The sequence below is a fragment of the Alligator mississippiensis genome, chromosome 13 (genome assembly GCF_030867095.1).
Source record: "Alligator mississippiensis isolate rAllMis1 chromosome 13, rAllMis1, whole genome shotgun sequence".
Classification (NCBI taxonomy): domain Eukaryota; kingdom Metazoa; phylum Chordata; order Crocodylia; family Alligatoridae; genus Alligator; species Alligator mississippiensis.
The window spans coordinates 30,676,797-30,691,400 of NC_081836.1; the positions used below are offsets into that span (position 1 = coordinate 30,676,797).

A 14,604-nucleotide genomic window follows, 5' to 3' on the forward strand; every position below is an offset into this window, starting at 1 on the left:
GTGCCGCGGGGGCGGCCTCGGCCTCGGCCTCACCGCCGCCTCCGCGCCGGCGTTGGGCGCATCCCTGATGCGGCCCGGTCCCCCGCTGCCGAGGCGCCGCTGCGGGCTGGGGCGGACGCGGGTGCAGCGGGGCGTCCCTTGCTCCTGTCCGGCGCGGCCGGCGGCTGCGCTCGCTCCTGAGCCGCCGGGCTGGCGGAGCCACTGCCCCCGGCTCCCGGCATCGCCTCCGGCTCGTGCCCGGCGGTAGGGACCTGCCTCCCGCCCCCCCTCCCGGGGCCTGGAGGGAGCTGCCCCTGCCCACAGGCCTGGCGGGCGCCCTCGGGCTGGAGCCTGGTTCAGCAATTTTGGCTTAGAAGGAGCCTCCCGCACCGGGGGTCTGGGCCGGGACACTGGGGGAGCTCGGTCGTCTCGCCTCTGCCTGGCCCCACTCTGCATCCTCGAGAGTGCAACCGCACCTTCCCGCGGGGCCACCACTGCCTGGTCCCCACCATCCCGGCGTGTGGCCAGTCCTCAGGTGCAGCGGTCTCGAGGCAGGCTGTGCCCAGGTAGACATGGTCTGAGGCTGCTGCTGTGAGACCGAGTCTGCGGTGGAGATCAGCGCGCCCATGGCCTCGTCCCTCAGCGCCCGGTGCTGCTCCTTGCACCTGCGCCACCGTGAGGCAACGAATAGCTGGCAGCTCGGGGGTGAGCTCCACTTAAGGTGGTTGATTTCCTGACTGTTCTGCTGTGGGGATCTCCCGGGTGCCTGGCGTTTGCTGGTTGCCCCGAATCTGCCCCCTCCTTTCTACAGTGTGTAGGGCAGGAGTGGGGTTTGGCCTTCAGAGGCAGGAGGTGTTGCACGAGGCTCCTGTTGGGACCAGTGCCGATAGGTCCTCACAGGAGGGTCTTGACCCCAACTGCAGGGATCATTCTGACTCCGAGCAGAGGAGCAAGAGGGAATTTTACTCCATGGTCAGACTGGTATGGATTGGAGGGGGATGGGGAGGGGGGTCCCCTCCTTCATAGCAGGGGTGTGACCTACTTGGGATCTCTTGAGCATATACTGACAGCACTTCATGGAGGCAGTGTGCAGGCTGCCATGGTTCCCCTGCTCTGCCTGTGGCAGGTTGGGGTGTTGGGTCTGTTAGGGCTGATGGCAGTCTTGGGTAGAGTTTTTAGATAATGGTTTGTGTGGGATGGCTTGGATAACAATGGTCCTGCCTCAGGCAGGGGGTAGACTAGAATAGATGATCTCTGGAGGTCTCTTTCAGCCCTACGTCTCTGTTTCTATGACTTAAATTCTTGACGGATGCTGTGCCATGCTGGGAGATAATTGAGTATCAGGACTAGATTTCCTTCCAAGAAAGCATAGGATGAATCAAAATAGATCTGGCTCATCAAATGTGAGCTTTCCCTCCGCTGGAGTGAATCACTGGCACCCAGCCGTCCATGCAGGCTGCTCTGCTAACGGCCTGTATGGAGGATGCTTGCGGTGCAGGGACAAGGAAGTGAATACCATCTTTGAAGAGTTGTGTGCAAGATATGTGGAACTGGACTGGGTGATGCCAGAGATGTTACAGGATCTGTTCTAGGGATACTCTGGGCTTCAGAAGCATACTTTGTACATGAGGTACACAGCTTTATAGCATTAGGTAGAGAAAGGGACTGATCATGAGGGCTTGTGGGGGGAGGGGAACTTTGTAGAATTTGAACACTACTGCCCCTCTTCTGTAAGATAGGCCTCGTATGTAGGTAGAAATACTTGAATGACTGTCATGCAAGCCACTCACCTTCTTCCTCTCACTCCCCTGTTTTTACCTTGGTAGCACAAATCTGTTGCATCCCTTAATGGACAAGTTGGTTGATTGACTACTAACCTTGTTGCTTATTTCCCATCGCAGCAGCCACAGCTCTGCTAGAAACATCGCTGTTTTTTGGGATGTAAAATCTCTTGGATGGCTCCAGCTGGAATAGTAGAAGGACCTGAGAGAAACAGGAGAGTCCTATTGCTCCTCACTGAGGCATGGATTTGAGATACTGAGGAAGACTTCTGGTTTGGGGAGAAGAGGAGACTGGGGCAGGAGAAACTAGTATCTCCAGGTGTTCTCAGAATGGGTGGGAAGAGAGACTTTAACTAGGAGCTCAAGAAAAGATACAGTAGGATGGATTGACTTGGCAGCCGGCCTCTGCCTGATTCAAACTGTTAATTGAGACGGAGTGTAGAGCAGGGACGGGCAATTATTTTGGGCAGAGAGCTGCTTACTGAGTTTCGGCAAGCCATTGAGGACCATATGACAGGCAGCTCAGGGCAGACTAATATTAAATTTTCTAGATGTTTTAGGGGCCCCATGGCCTGGATAGAATGGCTTGGCAGACCGCATCTGGCCCACGGGCCGCATTTTGCCCACCCCTGGTGTAGAGGGTAGACCAATAAACAGAACTCTCATCCAGCTGATGTCCAGCTGTTGCTCACTTCCTCATGAGCAGGGCAAGGAATACTGTAGTCCTAAGAAGATGAGCTTGTTTTCTGTAAAATACTCTCCTTTTACTTGCAACAAATCCCTGTCTGCCTGGATGCTGCAGCTGGTGGGGGGTGTGGCTAAATAAAAATGCAGTGTGTATGTATATGGGAGGGGGAATGGAAAGAGAGGACTGTAAATAGAATATTTACCATAGTACTCTGCAGTGTGGATGGATCAGCAGTTTCCTCGTCTCATCTGTTCTAACACGCACAACTGGCAAGCAATGAGAAATGCACAGAACTGTTACATGCATAATCTCACTGCCACCTCAACTGCTGGAATAAACTGATTTAAGATCACAAGCCTTTTTGAAAATCAAGAGCACTTGTGCTCTTATGTTTCTCAGTTCTTGTGAAAATCCTGCCCATCACTGTTGACCATCTGGCCCTACTCCATCCAGTCTTCCTTGACAAACAGCAATAATGGGATAAGAGTGAATAGAAGGAACAAATCCTGCCTGAGCGTAACAAAAAAGATTCTCAATAAAAATGGTAACAGTAAGCTAACAGACTTTCAGCATCTCCCCTCAGTTTCCTACCATCTGTGTGGTGATGTGTGCATAGTATTTTTAATTTGAGCAGTGTGCTGGCTGCAGGCTTGGGTAACAAGTAATAGCAGCTCCAGGTGCAAGAGCTTGCTTTTCTGTGCATCCATGGCTGTTTACTCACTCCCAAGCTCATTAGAGAGCTCATCTTCCCTTGCAATGTGACCCCAGCTGCAGTGGGCAAACGGAACAGCTCTGTTAGATATAGATCTGTTTGAAATGTCTACTCATTCTTTTGATCTCCCACAAGCACACCACTGTTTGTTACCTCCTGAAATTGTAGCTGGCTCCACTCTCCTAGTGTTTCGGTCATGTGTGAATTCCTTCATGAGCTGCTTCAAAAGCCACCAGGCTGGGGTGACTAGAATGTCTAGGGGGCTAACAGTGCTGCCAGTGTGGGAAGAGAATCCTTTCCCCTTCTCTCTATCTTCAAAGTCCTGAAGTTTAAAAAAAAAAAAATAGTATTAGGTACTTTACATAGCTGATGTCTTTGCACAGCAGGGCCCTTGCCACAGCTGTACCCTATTAAAGCTTGTAACACTACTGAGTTATATCCATTTGTGTTTATGGGCCCCTGGCCTGGTTGATGGGTTAAGAGTGAGCAGCTAATTAACATCCCTTGTATTTACTGGAGAGACTAGCTCACTGTTATGCCCCTGTAATCATGATATAATCCTGTAGAGCTTCATGAGACTATCAGCCACCAATGGATTTTTCTAACCACAAGCTGGATTCAATGGACTATTAACTGGGCAAGTTCAGGTTTCCATGGGCTGATTCCACTGTCCATGGGAGCAGAGCTGTTATCCAGTTAGGCAGGTCCCCTTCAGGCTGAAGTTCTGCTTTTTCCATAGACACAAAATAACTGTCTTCCTAACCTGGTCTGTCCTTAGAATATCATTCTCAACTACTGTACAGAGCTCCAGGAGTGGGAAGAACATACATAATGCAGTTTGAAGCATGTCACCTACCTTTTTTTTTTGTCTTGGGTATTCAGTAGCTATGTCCCCCTGCCTTGCTTTGCTCTTCAGGAGCTCCAAGAGAAGCCTTTGCTGTATGACAGCTGGACACTCTTCCTGAATTCAGAGAAGGGCCAGGAAATTCTTTCAGCACCTTTTCCTTGGGAATTAAAGGAGTCTCCAATGACATTACGAGCTTTTTATCATCTTCTGCCAATCCCCTTTAGTCCCTAGATCTACTGAGCTGGTTTGGAATTGTGGCATAGTGAATCTGTAGCACTGTGGTCCACAGTGGACCAGGGACAAAACTATTTGATGCAGCATGGTTAATTTTGCTGTGCTGTGCTGTTGGCCTTTACATTGATGCCATCCCACTGGTTCAGCTGACAGTGGTTCATTTTTATAGCAAAGAAGTGGTTTCAGACTGCTTGCTGTTCTCTGTTGCTGGTTTCTCCTTGTAGGACTCTGACTCCTCAGCAGAAAGGGGCATATAGTAGGCAAGATCAGTGAGTGCCAACAGGATCACAGCTAAATACATTTGGCTGCTATGATTCTCTCACTATGTTAGCACTTGCCCAGAAGGTCCTTGCAAAGCCCAGGTATCATGGTTATCATATTACAGCCTTGTGTTACAAGGTGCCCCATGCTCTTCTTGGCTCAGATATCTGTTACATGATATCAGTCTAGCTTTCTGATGTTTGCTGGCCTCTCCTTTACTTGCTTATTAGTTTGAGGTGTATGCTTTGATGACGCAGTCTGTCCTTTCTGCATCTTTTAGCTTTTAGTACCAACGAGATTTCTATGAGATCCATTGAGCCCTGATCTCATGCTATCTGGACCTAATGAACTACATGTTTCTCTGAGTTTCCTGCTGCAAGCAGTCCCTTGACTTCATCCAGGTACTCCAACTCCTTAAAGCCTCTGACTAGTGCTAGGCTAAGATCTGTTCTTAACATTCTTCCCTCAGTTTAATTTTGAGGTGTTTAGACTCTCTTCTTTGTGGTTGTTGAATGGCTTTCCTTTAGAGATCTCCCTGGAGGAAGCTGCTTTGCTTCTTAGAGCCTTCTAACTCAGTTCACTTCTAATGCTTGGTTTTAAAATGTCACCAGTGAGTTATCCTGTGCTGTAACTGTTGAGCTCAGTGCTGAGCAATATCATGCTGCCATGGGGTATATTTGCTCAGTGGTGGAATTTGAGTGGGGTGGGATCAGCAGAGTCCCAAGCCCACGGCCTGTCTTCTGTGTTTCTGGCATTCTTAAATGTTTGGTATTAATAGCTGAGGCAGTGTAAAGAATCCTAGAGGATTTGCTGAAAGCAGCTTAACAAGCTTGGTTGAAGGATTTATGTGCTCTCTCAAGAGATGCTGGTGAGTGGCACGTGTGTGAGGGTTAAAATACCAGCAAAGGAGGTGGGAGGAGGAATTCTCATGGGAGCAGTGAGAGGTAGCCCAGATAAATGGAGTGCTGAGGCCTGTATTGTTAGTACTATAGGCATTTCATTCCACTATAAGCAGCAGGTACTGAGTCAAATAGCAATGGGGCGTGATTGCAGGGTAAGTGGCAGGCACATTTTGTTAGTACACTGCCTCCTTTGGCTTCTTTTTGTCAGGTGAGTTAATGCAGCTGGGCATGACTGTGAGCGTGGTGCCTGGAGCAGCATTGAAAAGTCGGAGCATTTGCAGATCAGGCAAGGCGGTTCCCACATCGTGAATTTGCTGGTGATAAGGAGCGTTGGGCAGAAGGCTAAAAGAACAGAATCTTGGCATTTGGTGAGCCACGCAGGAAGAGTGTTCTTCTCCCAGGTACAGCCAAATGTCTCCATAGTTTAATAATACATTTTGTGTTGAGCTTGCACTCCTGCTGTTGTGCATTGGTTTGAGGTACAAAGGGGATTTGTAGCAATAGGATTCAGGAACAGGCAGAGCTGATGTGTGCAAGGCAATGGTCTATCCTCTGGACCAACCTGCTGGGCCAGGACTTGGGGGGCCTGCATTCTCCTCTTGAGTCTGCCACTGAGCTGCTGAGTGGCATGGACAAATCTCTTCTTTTTTTCCATGTCTCCTGTAAACCAGTTGAAAGTGCTTTCCTCCTTTGTAAAGTGTTTTGAGGTCTATTATATGAGTCAGACATTTATTATAATACAGTTAAACTGTTCTAACTGTTCAGTGCAGCAATCTAAAAGCTGCTATTCTTTTCCCATTGCAGGTGGACGGTAAAAATGGTGCAGAAGTATCAGTCGCCTGTTCGAGTCTACAAGTACCCTTTTGAGCTTGTCATGGCGGTGAGTGACACGTTGTACTTCTACCCCCTTCCCAAACAGCTGAGCAACACTGAAGACTTGACAGTAACCTCTGGTTTATGAGCCATTTGGGTGATAGGAGGTGTGGGACTGCAGCTTCAGATGTCTTGTTGATGGATCACTTAGGGGAATTGTCTTGAAGATGTTCCAGGGGACAGACAGGTGTCTGTCTTCCATAATCTTGGCAGTTCTGCAGAAATCGTTTAATCTATTCAGCTAGTCTATTAGATATTTTTAATTCAGTAAAATTGGTTCATGAGATGACCTGAGCATGGAAGCAGTGCCAGAAAGAGAGGAAATATAAATGCTGTCTTGATATATAGTTAGTTTTCAGTATAGGTATGTGCATGTACATGTTTGCATCTCTATCAGCAGCCACCTATAATATAGAACTGTCTTTCATGGTTTATTCTTCAACACTGTGGCAAGCCATTGAGTCTGTCTGGTTAAGGCCTGTCAGTGCCTTTAAAGAGGCACTTCACTCAGCCAGATGTGTGGTTATTACCAACCTCTTCAAATATCCTTTTGTTTAGAAACTCCCATTTCAAGGGAATATATTAATAAATTGGTAATGAGACAATTCCTAATGTATTTGAGTTCCATTGACTTGTCTGAGACCAACTCATCAGGCTTGAGAGATGTGTGTGGGCCTGAGACCCATGTAGTGAAGCATGATTAGAAGCTGTTAAAAATGTAGAAACACTTCTGCAAAAGATTTTTTTGTCTTTGTTTTTTCCTTTTCCTTTTTCCACCTGAAACATTGGCAGATTCTGCAGTTGCCAAAGTACGCTTTCCTGCTGGTGGTGCATAAGGGTAAGGTGGTCGTGCTAACTCTGTTAGCCAGATTGGCAGGCTTTAGTACTAATTACCAGGGATCCTGATTTTCTCTGATTAAAAATTGCAAATTCTCTGATTAAAAACCCAAAATCCATGATAAAAATTAAAGGCCCCCCCCAGTCCTCCCCAGCACTGCTGGTGCCCCACACTCCCACACCACAGTCTCAGCAGCCCACCTGATGCCCCTCACAACAGCCTCCCAGACCCACAGATATGCAGACACAGACACTGACAACCACCCCAGCAGGTAAATGTGTGTGGGGGGGGAAGGGGCGGGGCAGGGCAGGGTGGGGGAAAGGGGAAGGTGTTGGGGGGGTAGATCAAGAAGGGGGAGAGTGTGCCTCTGTGCCCACTCCCAGGAGCAGGGCCAGGGGGTGAGGGCAGGGGTGCCACCCTGTGGGCCATGCACATGCCGGTTGGCCTGATGGGAGGTTCGCACGCAGAGGCTGCCACTGCAACTCTGCCACTGCATCCTGCGCTACCATCCCACAGCCACCTGCATGGCTTTGTGGGCAAGTGGCACAGGGTGCGGCAGCGGCAGTGCGGTGGCACCCACCTTGTGTGGGCCACATATGTGCTGCCCGGCCTGGGGGGTGAAACAGGGTGCCTGTATGCAGCGGCATGCCCTGCAACTGGCTGCATGGCTCCGCAGCGGTGCAGGGTGGTGGCTGCTGCATGCAGGGTCAGGGGGCTTTGCGGGCAAACGCTGCCACTGTGGAACCATGCCCTTTGCCCCTGGATCTTAGAGGTAAGTGGGGCTTGGGGGCTGTGGGGCGGGGCTGGGGAAGATGGTTGGGGGCTGAGGGAGTGGGGGGTGCTGCTGGCCCCAGGCAGCCCATCGCAGCTGGGAGCAGGGCCAGGGGATGAGGGCAGAGATGCCCCTCTGCGGGGGGGTTTGCAGGCAAGCGATGCAGGGCTCAGTGTGGTGGTGCCCGCCGTATGTGAGCCGCACACATGCCGCCTGCCCGCCTGCCCAGGGGAAGGGGAGAGGGAGGCTAGCATGTGGCCAGAGCACAGCTCTGTGGCTGGCTCTGCAGCCACGGCAAGGGATGGGGGCGTGGGGAGGGGTGGAGGCTTGGGCTCACATGCGGCGCTGCCACTTACCTGGAGGCCTGTGATGGCGGTGACGGCTGCTGCATAAAAAACCTCCCGCTGCCGCCACAGAGCTGTGCCTGGAGCTGTGCAGCTGGGCGGGAGTGGCAGCGTGGTGGTGACCAGGCGGCATGCAGCCATCCCCACCACAACCCTGTGCTGCTCTGCGCCGCTGCCGCTGGCCACACAGCTCCAGGCACGGCTCTGTGGTGGCAGTGGGAGGTTTTGTACGCAGTGGCCATCTCGGGCCTGCAGGTAAGCAGCAGCGCCGCATGCAAGCCCAAGCCCCCACCCCCATCCCTCGCTGTGGCTGCAGAGCCAGCCACGGAGCTGTGCTCTGGCTGCATGCCAGCCTCCCTCTCCCCCTTCTCTGGGCAGGCAGGTGGGCGTCATGTGTGCAGTCCACACATGATGGGCACCACCAGACTGCGCCCTGCATCGCTTGCCCGCAAAGCTCCCCGCAGAGGGGCACCCCTGCCTTCACCCTCTGGCCCTGCTCCCAGCTGTGGTGTGCCACCTAGGGCTAGCAGCACCCCCCACTCCCTCAGCCCCCAACCATCTTCCCTAGCCCTGCCCCAAGCCCCACTTAGTGACCTCCATGCTCCAGGGGCGAAGGGTGTGTGCGCGCCTGAGCCCAGCCTTGGCTGCCTCAGAGACTCGGGCCCTGCCCTCCCCCCTCTCTCTCTCTTCGTCCAGCAAGGGCTGTGGGTTTCTTGCCCTTTTTGCAATCGACTCTTGAAGGCTGGAGCTGTGCCAGCCTGCAAGAGCTGTTTGCAAAAGCGGAGAATCCATGGATTTCTCTGCCAAAAAGAGAAATCTGCATTTTCTCTGATAAAAACAGGGAATCTGTGGTTTTCTCTGTTTTTCCATGGGAAACGGAAAACCCGGATCCCTGCTGATTACCATGTGGTACTTCTATGTATGCCACTGCTTGCCAAGGAGCCAAGTGTTTCTTAGGTGGGTTTGTTCTTAGAGGACAGCACTAAGCAGTTGGTCATTGAGCCTGGAGGCCCAAGTGCTTCCTTCAAGCCTTATGCTGTCTCTTCCTGTTACTACTGCCACTTGGAAGAACTGTGGCTTTTGATTGCAAATGTCCTGAGGACATATCTGCTTTCTACTGAACTAGGGCTCTAGCAATACCCCAAGTCTGATAGAAATGGGCAACAGAAGTTAAAAACTTGCATGCAGGGGGAAATATTTAGATGAGAGTGGGAGTGTCTGCATCTAACAGAGAACTGATAGTCCATTCCACTCTCTTTTCTGGCCCTGGTGCTGCTTCCTGTATAACAACAGTGGCCCCAGTGCCTTTCCTAATGAACAACTGGTCCTGAGCAAGACCAATGTTTCTGAAACACTTCCATCTAGTCTTTTCCCAGCGGAGTTGAGATGGGCTGAGAAGTGCTTGCTGTTTACTTCTGCATGTGAATGCACCATGACTGTGGCACTATGTTCTCACCTGGGAGCTGATGCCACTTTCTTCAGTGCTCCTTTACAGTCAGGGTCTCATGTGAGAGGCAGAATATTAGTTCCTTTTTCATGTTTCATGATTTCCATGTTAATTTGGGGTGTGGGTAATAGTGGAGCCTCACAGCTATGGCAACACTTGCTAAGAAAACATCTCCAGGCCTGACATTGATCACTGTAGTGCAGGGGCAGGCAATTATTTCGGGCGGAGGGCTGCTTACTGAGTTCTGGCAAGCCATCAAGGGCTGCATGGGTAGCCCCACCCCTTGCCCCAGCCCCTGGTTGCCATCTTTGGACCAGAAGTCCTGCCCCCTAACCCCTGACTTTTGCCACCAGAAGTCCCTCCCTGTGCCTTCCAGAAGTACTCCTTTCAGCAGGGAGTTTTGCCATCTTTGAACCAGAAAAATACCAAATTATATTCTAAAAATCAAACATGTATTACAACCTTCATTAATTTCATTTAAAAAATATTTTTGTCCTGATTTACATGTGTTTGTGTAGTGTACACAGAAGTGATTGTATAATAGCTCTCTTAAAATGAAGTCTTCCTCTTGTATATTGTGGGAGGGTGTGGGGGAGGGTATGGCTAGGGAGGGCTGTGGCTTGTGTGGATGGGAAGGGCTTGCCCACAGCCTGCATCCCCCTCTTCCCCCCGTGGCAGGCAGAGCCCCCACCAACTCTCCTGCAAGCCCAGGCTCTGCACTCCTGCCACTCCTGGCCCTAGGGCCCTGGTGCGGACCCTGTGCTCCTGCTCGTTGCCACTTGCGGGGGCGTCTGCCACTGCTGCCCTTCTCCTGTCACTTCCCTGCCCTGCCCCCCGGCAGCTCTGGCACCACGTCCCAGCTGCTTCTGTGGTCCTGGCACTGCAGCTGGGAACCATGTGATGCCACGTGGGGGGGGCATGGCGACAGGGAGAGAGGGGAAATGGCTGTGGCAGGTGGGGGGAAGGGACAGTGAGTGGGTGTGCAGGGTACAGTGACAGCTGGCCAGGAGCCCGGGGCCCACTCTGGTGCACTGGGGCCAGCGCCAGCGTGGGGCAGCAGGAGTATGGGGTCTGGGCTGCGCTGCTCCAGCAGGGAGAGGAGGGAGATGACCTGGCTCCGTAGAGCCCCTGGCAGCCGGATCCTGTGCTCCTGCTGCCTTGCTCTAGGCCCCAACAGTGCTGGCCCTAGTGCACTGGCGCAGGCCCTGTGATTCCACCTGGCTGTTGATGCGCTCCGTGTGCCCACTCACTGCCCCTTCACCCTGTATTCTGCTGCCATCACTGCCCCCTGCTCGCCCATCTGCCAGCCGGCCAGCATCAAATGGTTCCCAACTGCAGCACTGGGACCGCAGGAGCTGGCCCAGCCAGCCCTGAGGACTGGGGTGATCTCCCACAGTCCCCCCCCTGCATCCCCCTTCCCCTCCCCCTTCTTACCTATATTTCCCTTGGTGTGGGGAAGCAGGAGCAGTCCCAGGACAGAAGCATCCATTGGCCTCTGCTAGGTAGAGGCTTTTGGCTGGGATTCAGGGTGGCAGGGCTGGAGGGGGTGGCAGGGCCAGGCTGGACTTGCTGCTGCAGCTGTCTAGTTCTGCCGCTGGATCCCCCTGGGTCCTACTGCCCCTGTCTAATGTCATCTTTGACAGGCAGTTGGGGCAGATAAATATTAATTTTTCTAAATTTTTAGGGGCCCTGTGGGCTGGATGGAATGGCTTGGTGGCCCAGATGTGCCCTGTGGGCCATATTTTGCCAGCCTCTGCTCTAGTGAGAACTTTTTCTGGCTTTCCCCCTGTGCTGTTTCAATGCAGCCCTTGTTAGAACAACACTGTTCCTTAGAAAGATACCTATGAACCACACTCCCAGTTCAGAGGGATACGTGCTTCTCAGCACTGTTGCTGTCAAATTTGCTAAGAACACCCTGGTGACAGATGCTTGTCAATAGATTGGCTGCTAATACAGGGGGGTTGCCTCTAGACAAATCCTCTGTAAGCTTGTTAGCAGAACTCCTAAAGGCAGGGGCTTGAAAGGTTTATTTTCCAATGTTTTAGTCTTATTTGCTTTTGGTTTCAGGAGGTTTTCTATATGACTGGAAAAGTGCCAATGTGGTCCCCATTTTCAAGAAGGGGAGGAAGGAGGACCCAGGCAACTATAGGCCAGTCAGTCTCACCTCCATCCTAGGCAAAGTCTATCCAGAGAAGATAGCATATGAATCTAGCTAGCTGCAGCTGATCACAAAAAATGCAGGCTCCATTCCTGTATTAACATGTTGGAGCTGAGTGTTTCATAGGAGTGGGAGGCAGTGAGAATTTCACCCAGCTGTTGAGTGTGGAGCTGTCAGTTGGTGGAAGTTACACATGGAGAGTGGGTGGCCTAGGAAACGATGCTACTTTCCAGCAAAGAGTATTGTCATTATCTCTGCCAGGTTAGGGCAAAGCCTAAATATTCTGTCTATTCAGCCCTACTTTCAGAACCACCCCCAACTTGTCTTGGGTAACATCCCAGGATGCTTCATGCAAGCTTCTGGAGAGCAGTGATTCAATACAGTGGCTCTCAGGAAAGGGAGGATGAACTTGTACTTTAAGGTATTGGATTTGGGACCTTGGCTCAATACTTTATCCTGTATCTGTGTGATAGTGGGCTTTACATCTCTGCCTCAATTCCCCAACTGTATGATGGTAATGATAACACCAGCTGCCATTTTTGTCTGCTCAGACTGGGTGGGATGGTATGTGTCTCTTACTATATGTATGAGCCCTTCTTAGTAAAGTGATGTCGCAGTGCTCAGGGGCCCTTAGTGAAGTGTGTCTCTGTCTCTCTTATTGGGACCTGCAATGTTGGAGACTTCAGGCAATGAATCATCTCTACTTACTGCACCCTGTCCCATCAAACCAGGTAGAGCTTCCCACCCTATTAGTTGGGACCCAGCACCGGGAGTATCATCTCCCTCATTGAGGCTTACCCTGGAGCATTCAGTGGTCTGGTAGGTCAGCACTGCAGCTGCTAATCACCCTCCTCTTGGAGTCTCAGGACTGTTGACCTTTGGTTCACTCCCTTTCCATCTAGTGCTTCTGTACCCCATGCTCTATCACTAGGCCACAAGCTGCTCTAACTTTTGGGTTTCTGACTTACAGTCTTTCTCGAATCTCTTAAGCTTGTATTTCATCACACTTCCTAAACCAGGTGGGGTCTTGCAGGATCAGCAGGCTGCCTTGCAAGTCTCCTCTTCTGGCCCTTTAGGATGTGCACTCTTTTACTTTTCTTCCTCCCTTCTTTCCAAATACTGGATGGCTTCACTTTATCTCAACATGGCAGCCACTTCCTCTTCATGTATGCTTACTATTTTCTAATGCTCAGCTCCCTCTCCCACTGTAGTCAAACTGAAGTGTCACATCAATACTAAAATGTTCCAATCCTAATCTGCATGTTCTTCATCTTCCTCTGTGGCTTTGCTTGTTTTCTTGTTTGGGGCTAGCACTTAGCAATTGGGTTTGTGACAAGCTGTGTTCATTTCACCCTGTTTCTTTTTTCTCCTTTGAACTGAGTAGCTTTCTCCAGAGGTTCTCCGGCCAAATCCTGGGAATGAATTTTGTTTTCTCTTCAGTTAGATTATTAGATCAGCAGGTTACAGATTGCATCTCTTTCTTAGTCCTGACCAGACACCTGACTTCAGTTTACAGTCAACAAATCCCCAAATGCAAACTTTTTCTCAAATAATTGCTTTGCAAAGCAGCCTTAGAGCAAAACCCTGTTAAAATGCTGTAAAGAGGAATGAATGCTAAGAGAGGCTTTCCCATCACAGAGCTCTGAATGATTTAAGTTCTTATGAAAGCTCACTGACTTGTGCGGCTAGGGAATCCAGTGTTGGTGAAGAGAGCGAGTGTACACCTCCAGGTACATCGCAGCACAAAGAATGGGTCTTGGAGCTAATCTTGATGTCCAGGACCAATCCTACTGCTTAATTTCTAACTTTATCCATGCTCAGGTTTCAGAGTTGCCTCAGTGATTTGGGAGCCCCATTCACATTAATTTTAGTGGGAAGTTGGGGTCCAATCTCACGTTTACACTGAGCATACATGGTCTGCCTGGCCTTCTTTTGCAACACAGTGGCCTCACAGGGACTAAGACAGATAGATGTATGTTGTGTGAAGAAAACATTCTGTCCACAACTTTTACGCCTGAGGTATAACAGCCTAATAAACTGTTTTTAGTTCTATTTCTGGTTTTCTCCCTTCTGTGAAATGGGGCAAACTGATACTTCTTTCCCTCTGCAAATGCAAAATGTAGGTATGCCAGATTTCTTTTAGTTTAGAAAAAGGCTATATCATGTATTTGACCTGCAAAAATCACCAGTGAGAGTGTCAGCATCCCTGCTTCTTTAATAGTCAATCTCATTAGGGCCCCCAATTTTACTTTCAGTATAATAAAGCACCTTCCAATTCTGTTAAGGGACCATTAAGATCAAGCCTCTGGAATTCAAATATCTGTATGTTGCATTTGCTGTCCAATTGTTTCAGTATAAGCTGTGCTGTGGTATACACTGATCAATAAGGGAAAATCTCAGATGCATGCAGAGGCCTTGAGTTAGTGTTCTTTGAAATGCTCCAGCTTTTTGGTACTCTGCATGTTTATATTGGTAAAAGGCTGCTGGCCCTTGCTTCCCTCCTAGAGCAGGTGCAGCATGGACAGCAGTAGCATATGGTTCTCACCCCTCTGGAGTATCAGAGCTAATTCATCCTTGGATACTTCTGCTACCATTCCCAGCCAACCTGCCTGCCATATTAATTGTGGTGGGTTTTGGGCTGTGAACATTTTTCTCTGGGAAGCAGGCTGAGGCATATCTCCTCCTTGTCTACTGAACTCCTTTCACACAGAAGACCACAGAACACCCATCAGAAGGATGTGTCCACCAAATGGGTGATTATGGTTACT

The 14,604-nt window shown here is 50.5% G+C and overlaps 1 protein-coding gene across 1 annotated transcript in view; it reads left to right on the top strand.

Moving 5' to 3' along the window:
• Positions 1-14,604, top strand: part of SEC14L5 (SEC14 like lipid binding 5) — a 62,638-nt gene that overhangs the window by 61 nt on the left and 47,973 nt on the right. The window contains exon 2 of the mRNA XM_059716838.1: positions 6,209-6,284. Coding sequence (XP_059572821.1) covers positions 6,222-6,284 — 63 coding nt within the window. The 5' untranslated portion in view covers positions 6,209-6,221. The remainder of the gene's footprint in view (positions 1-6,208; positions 6,285-14,604) is intronic.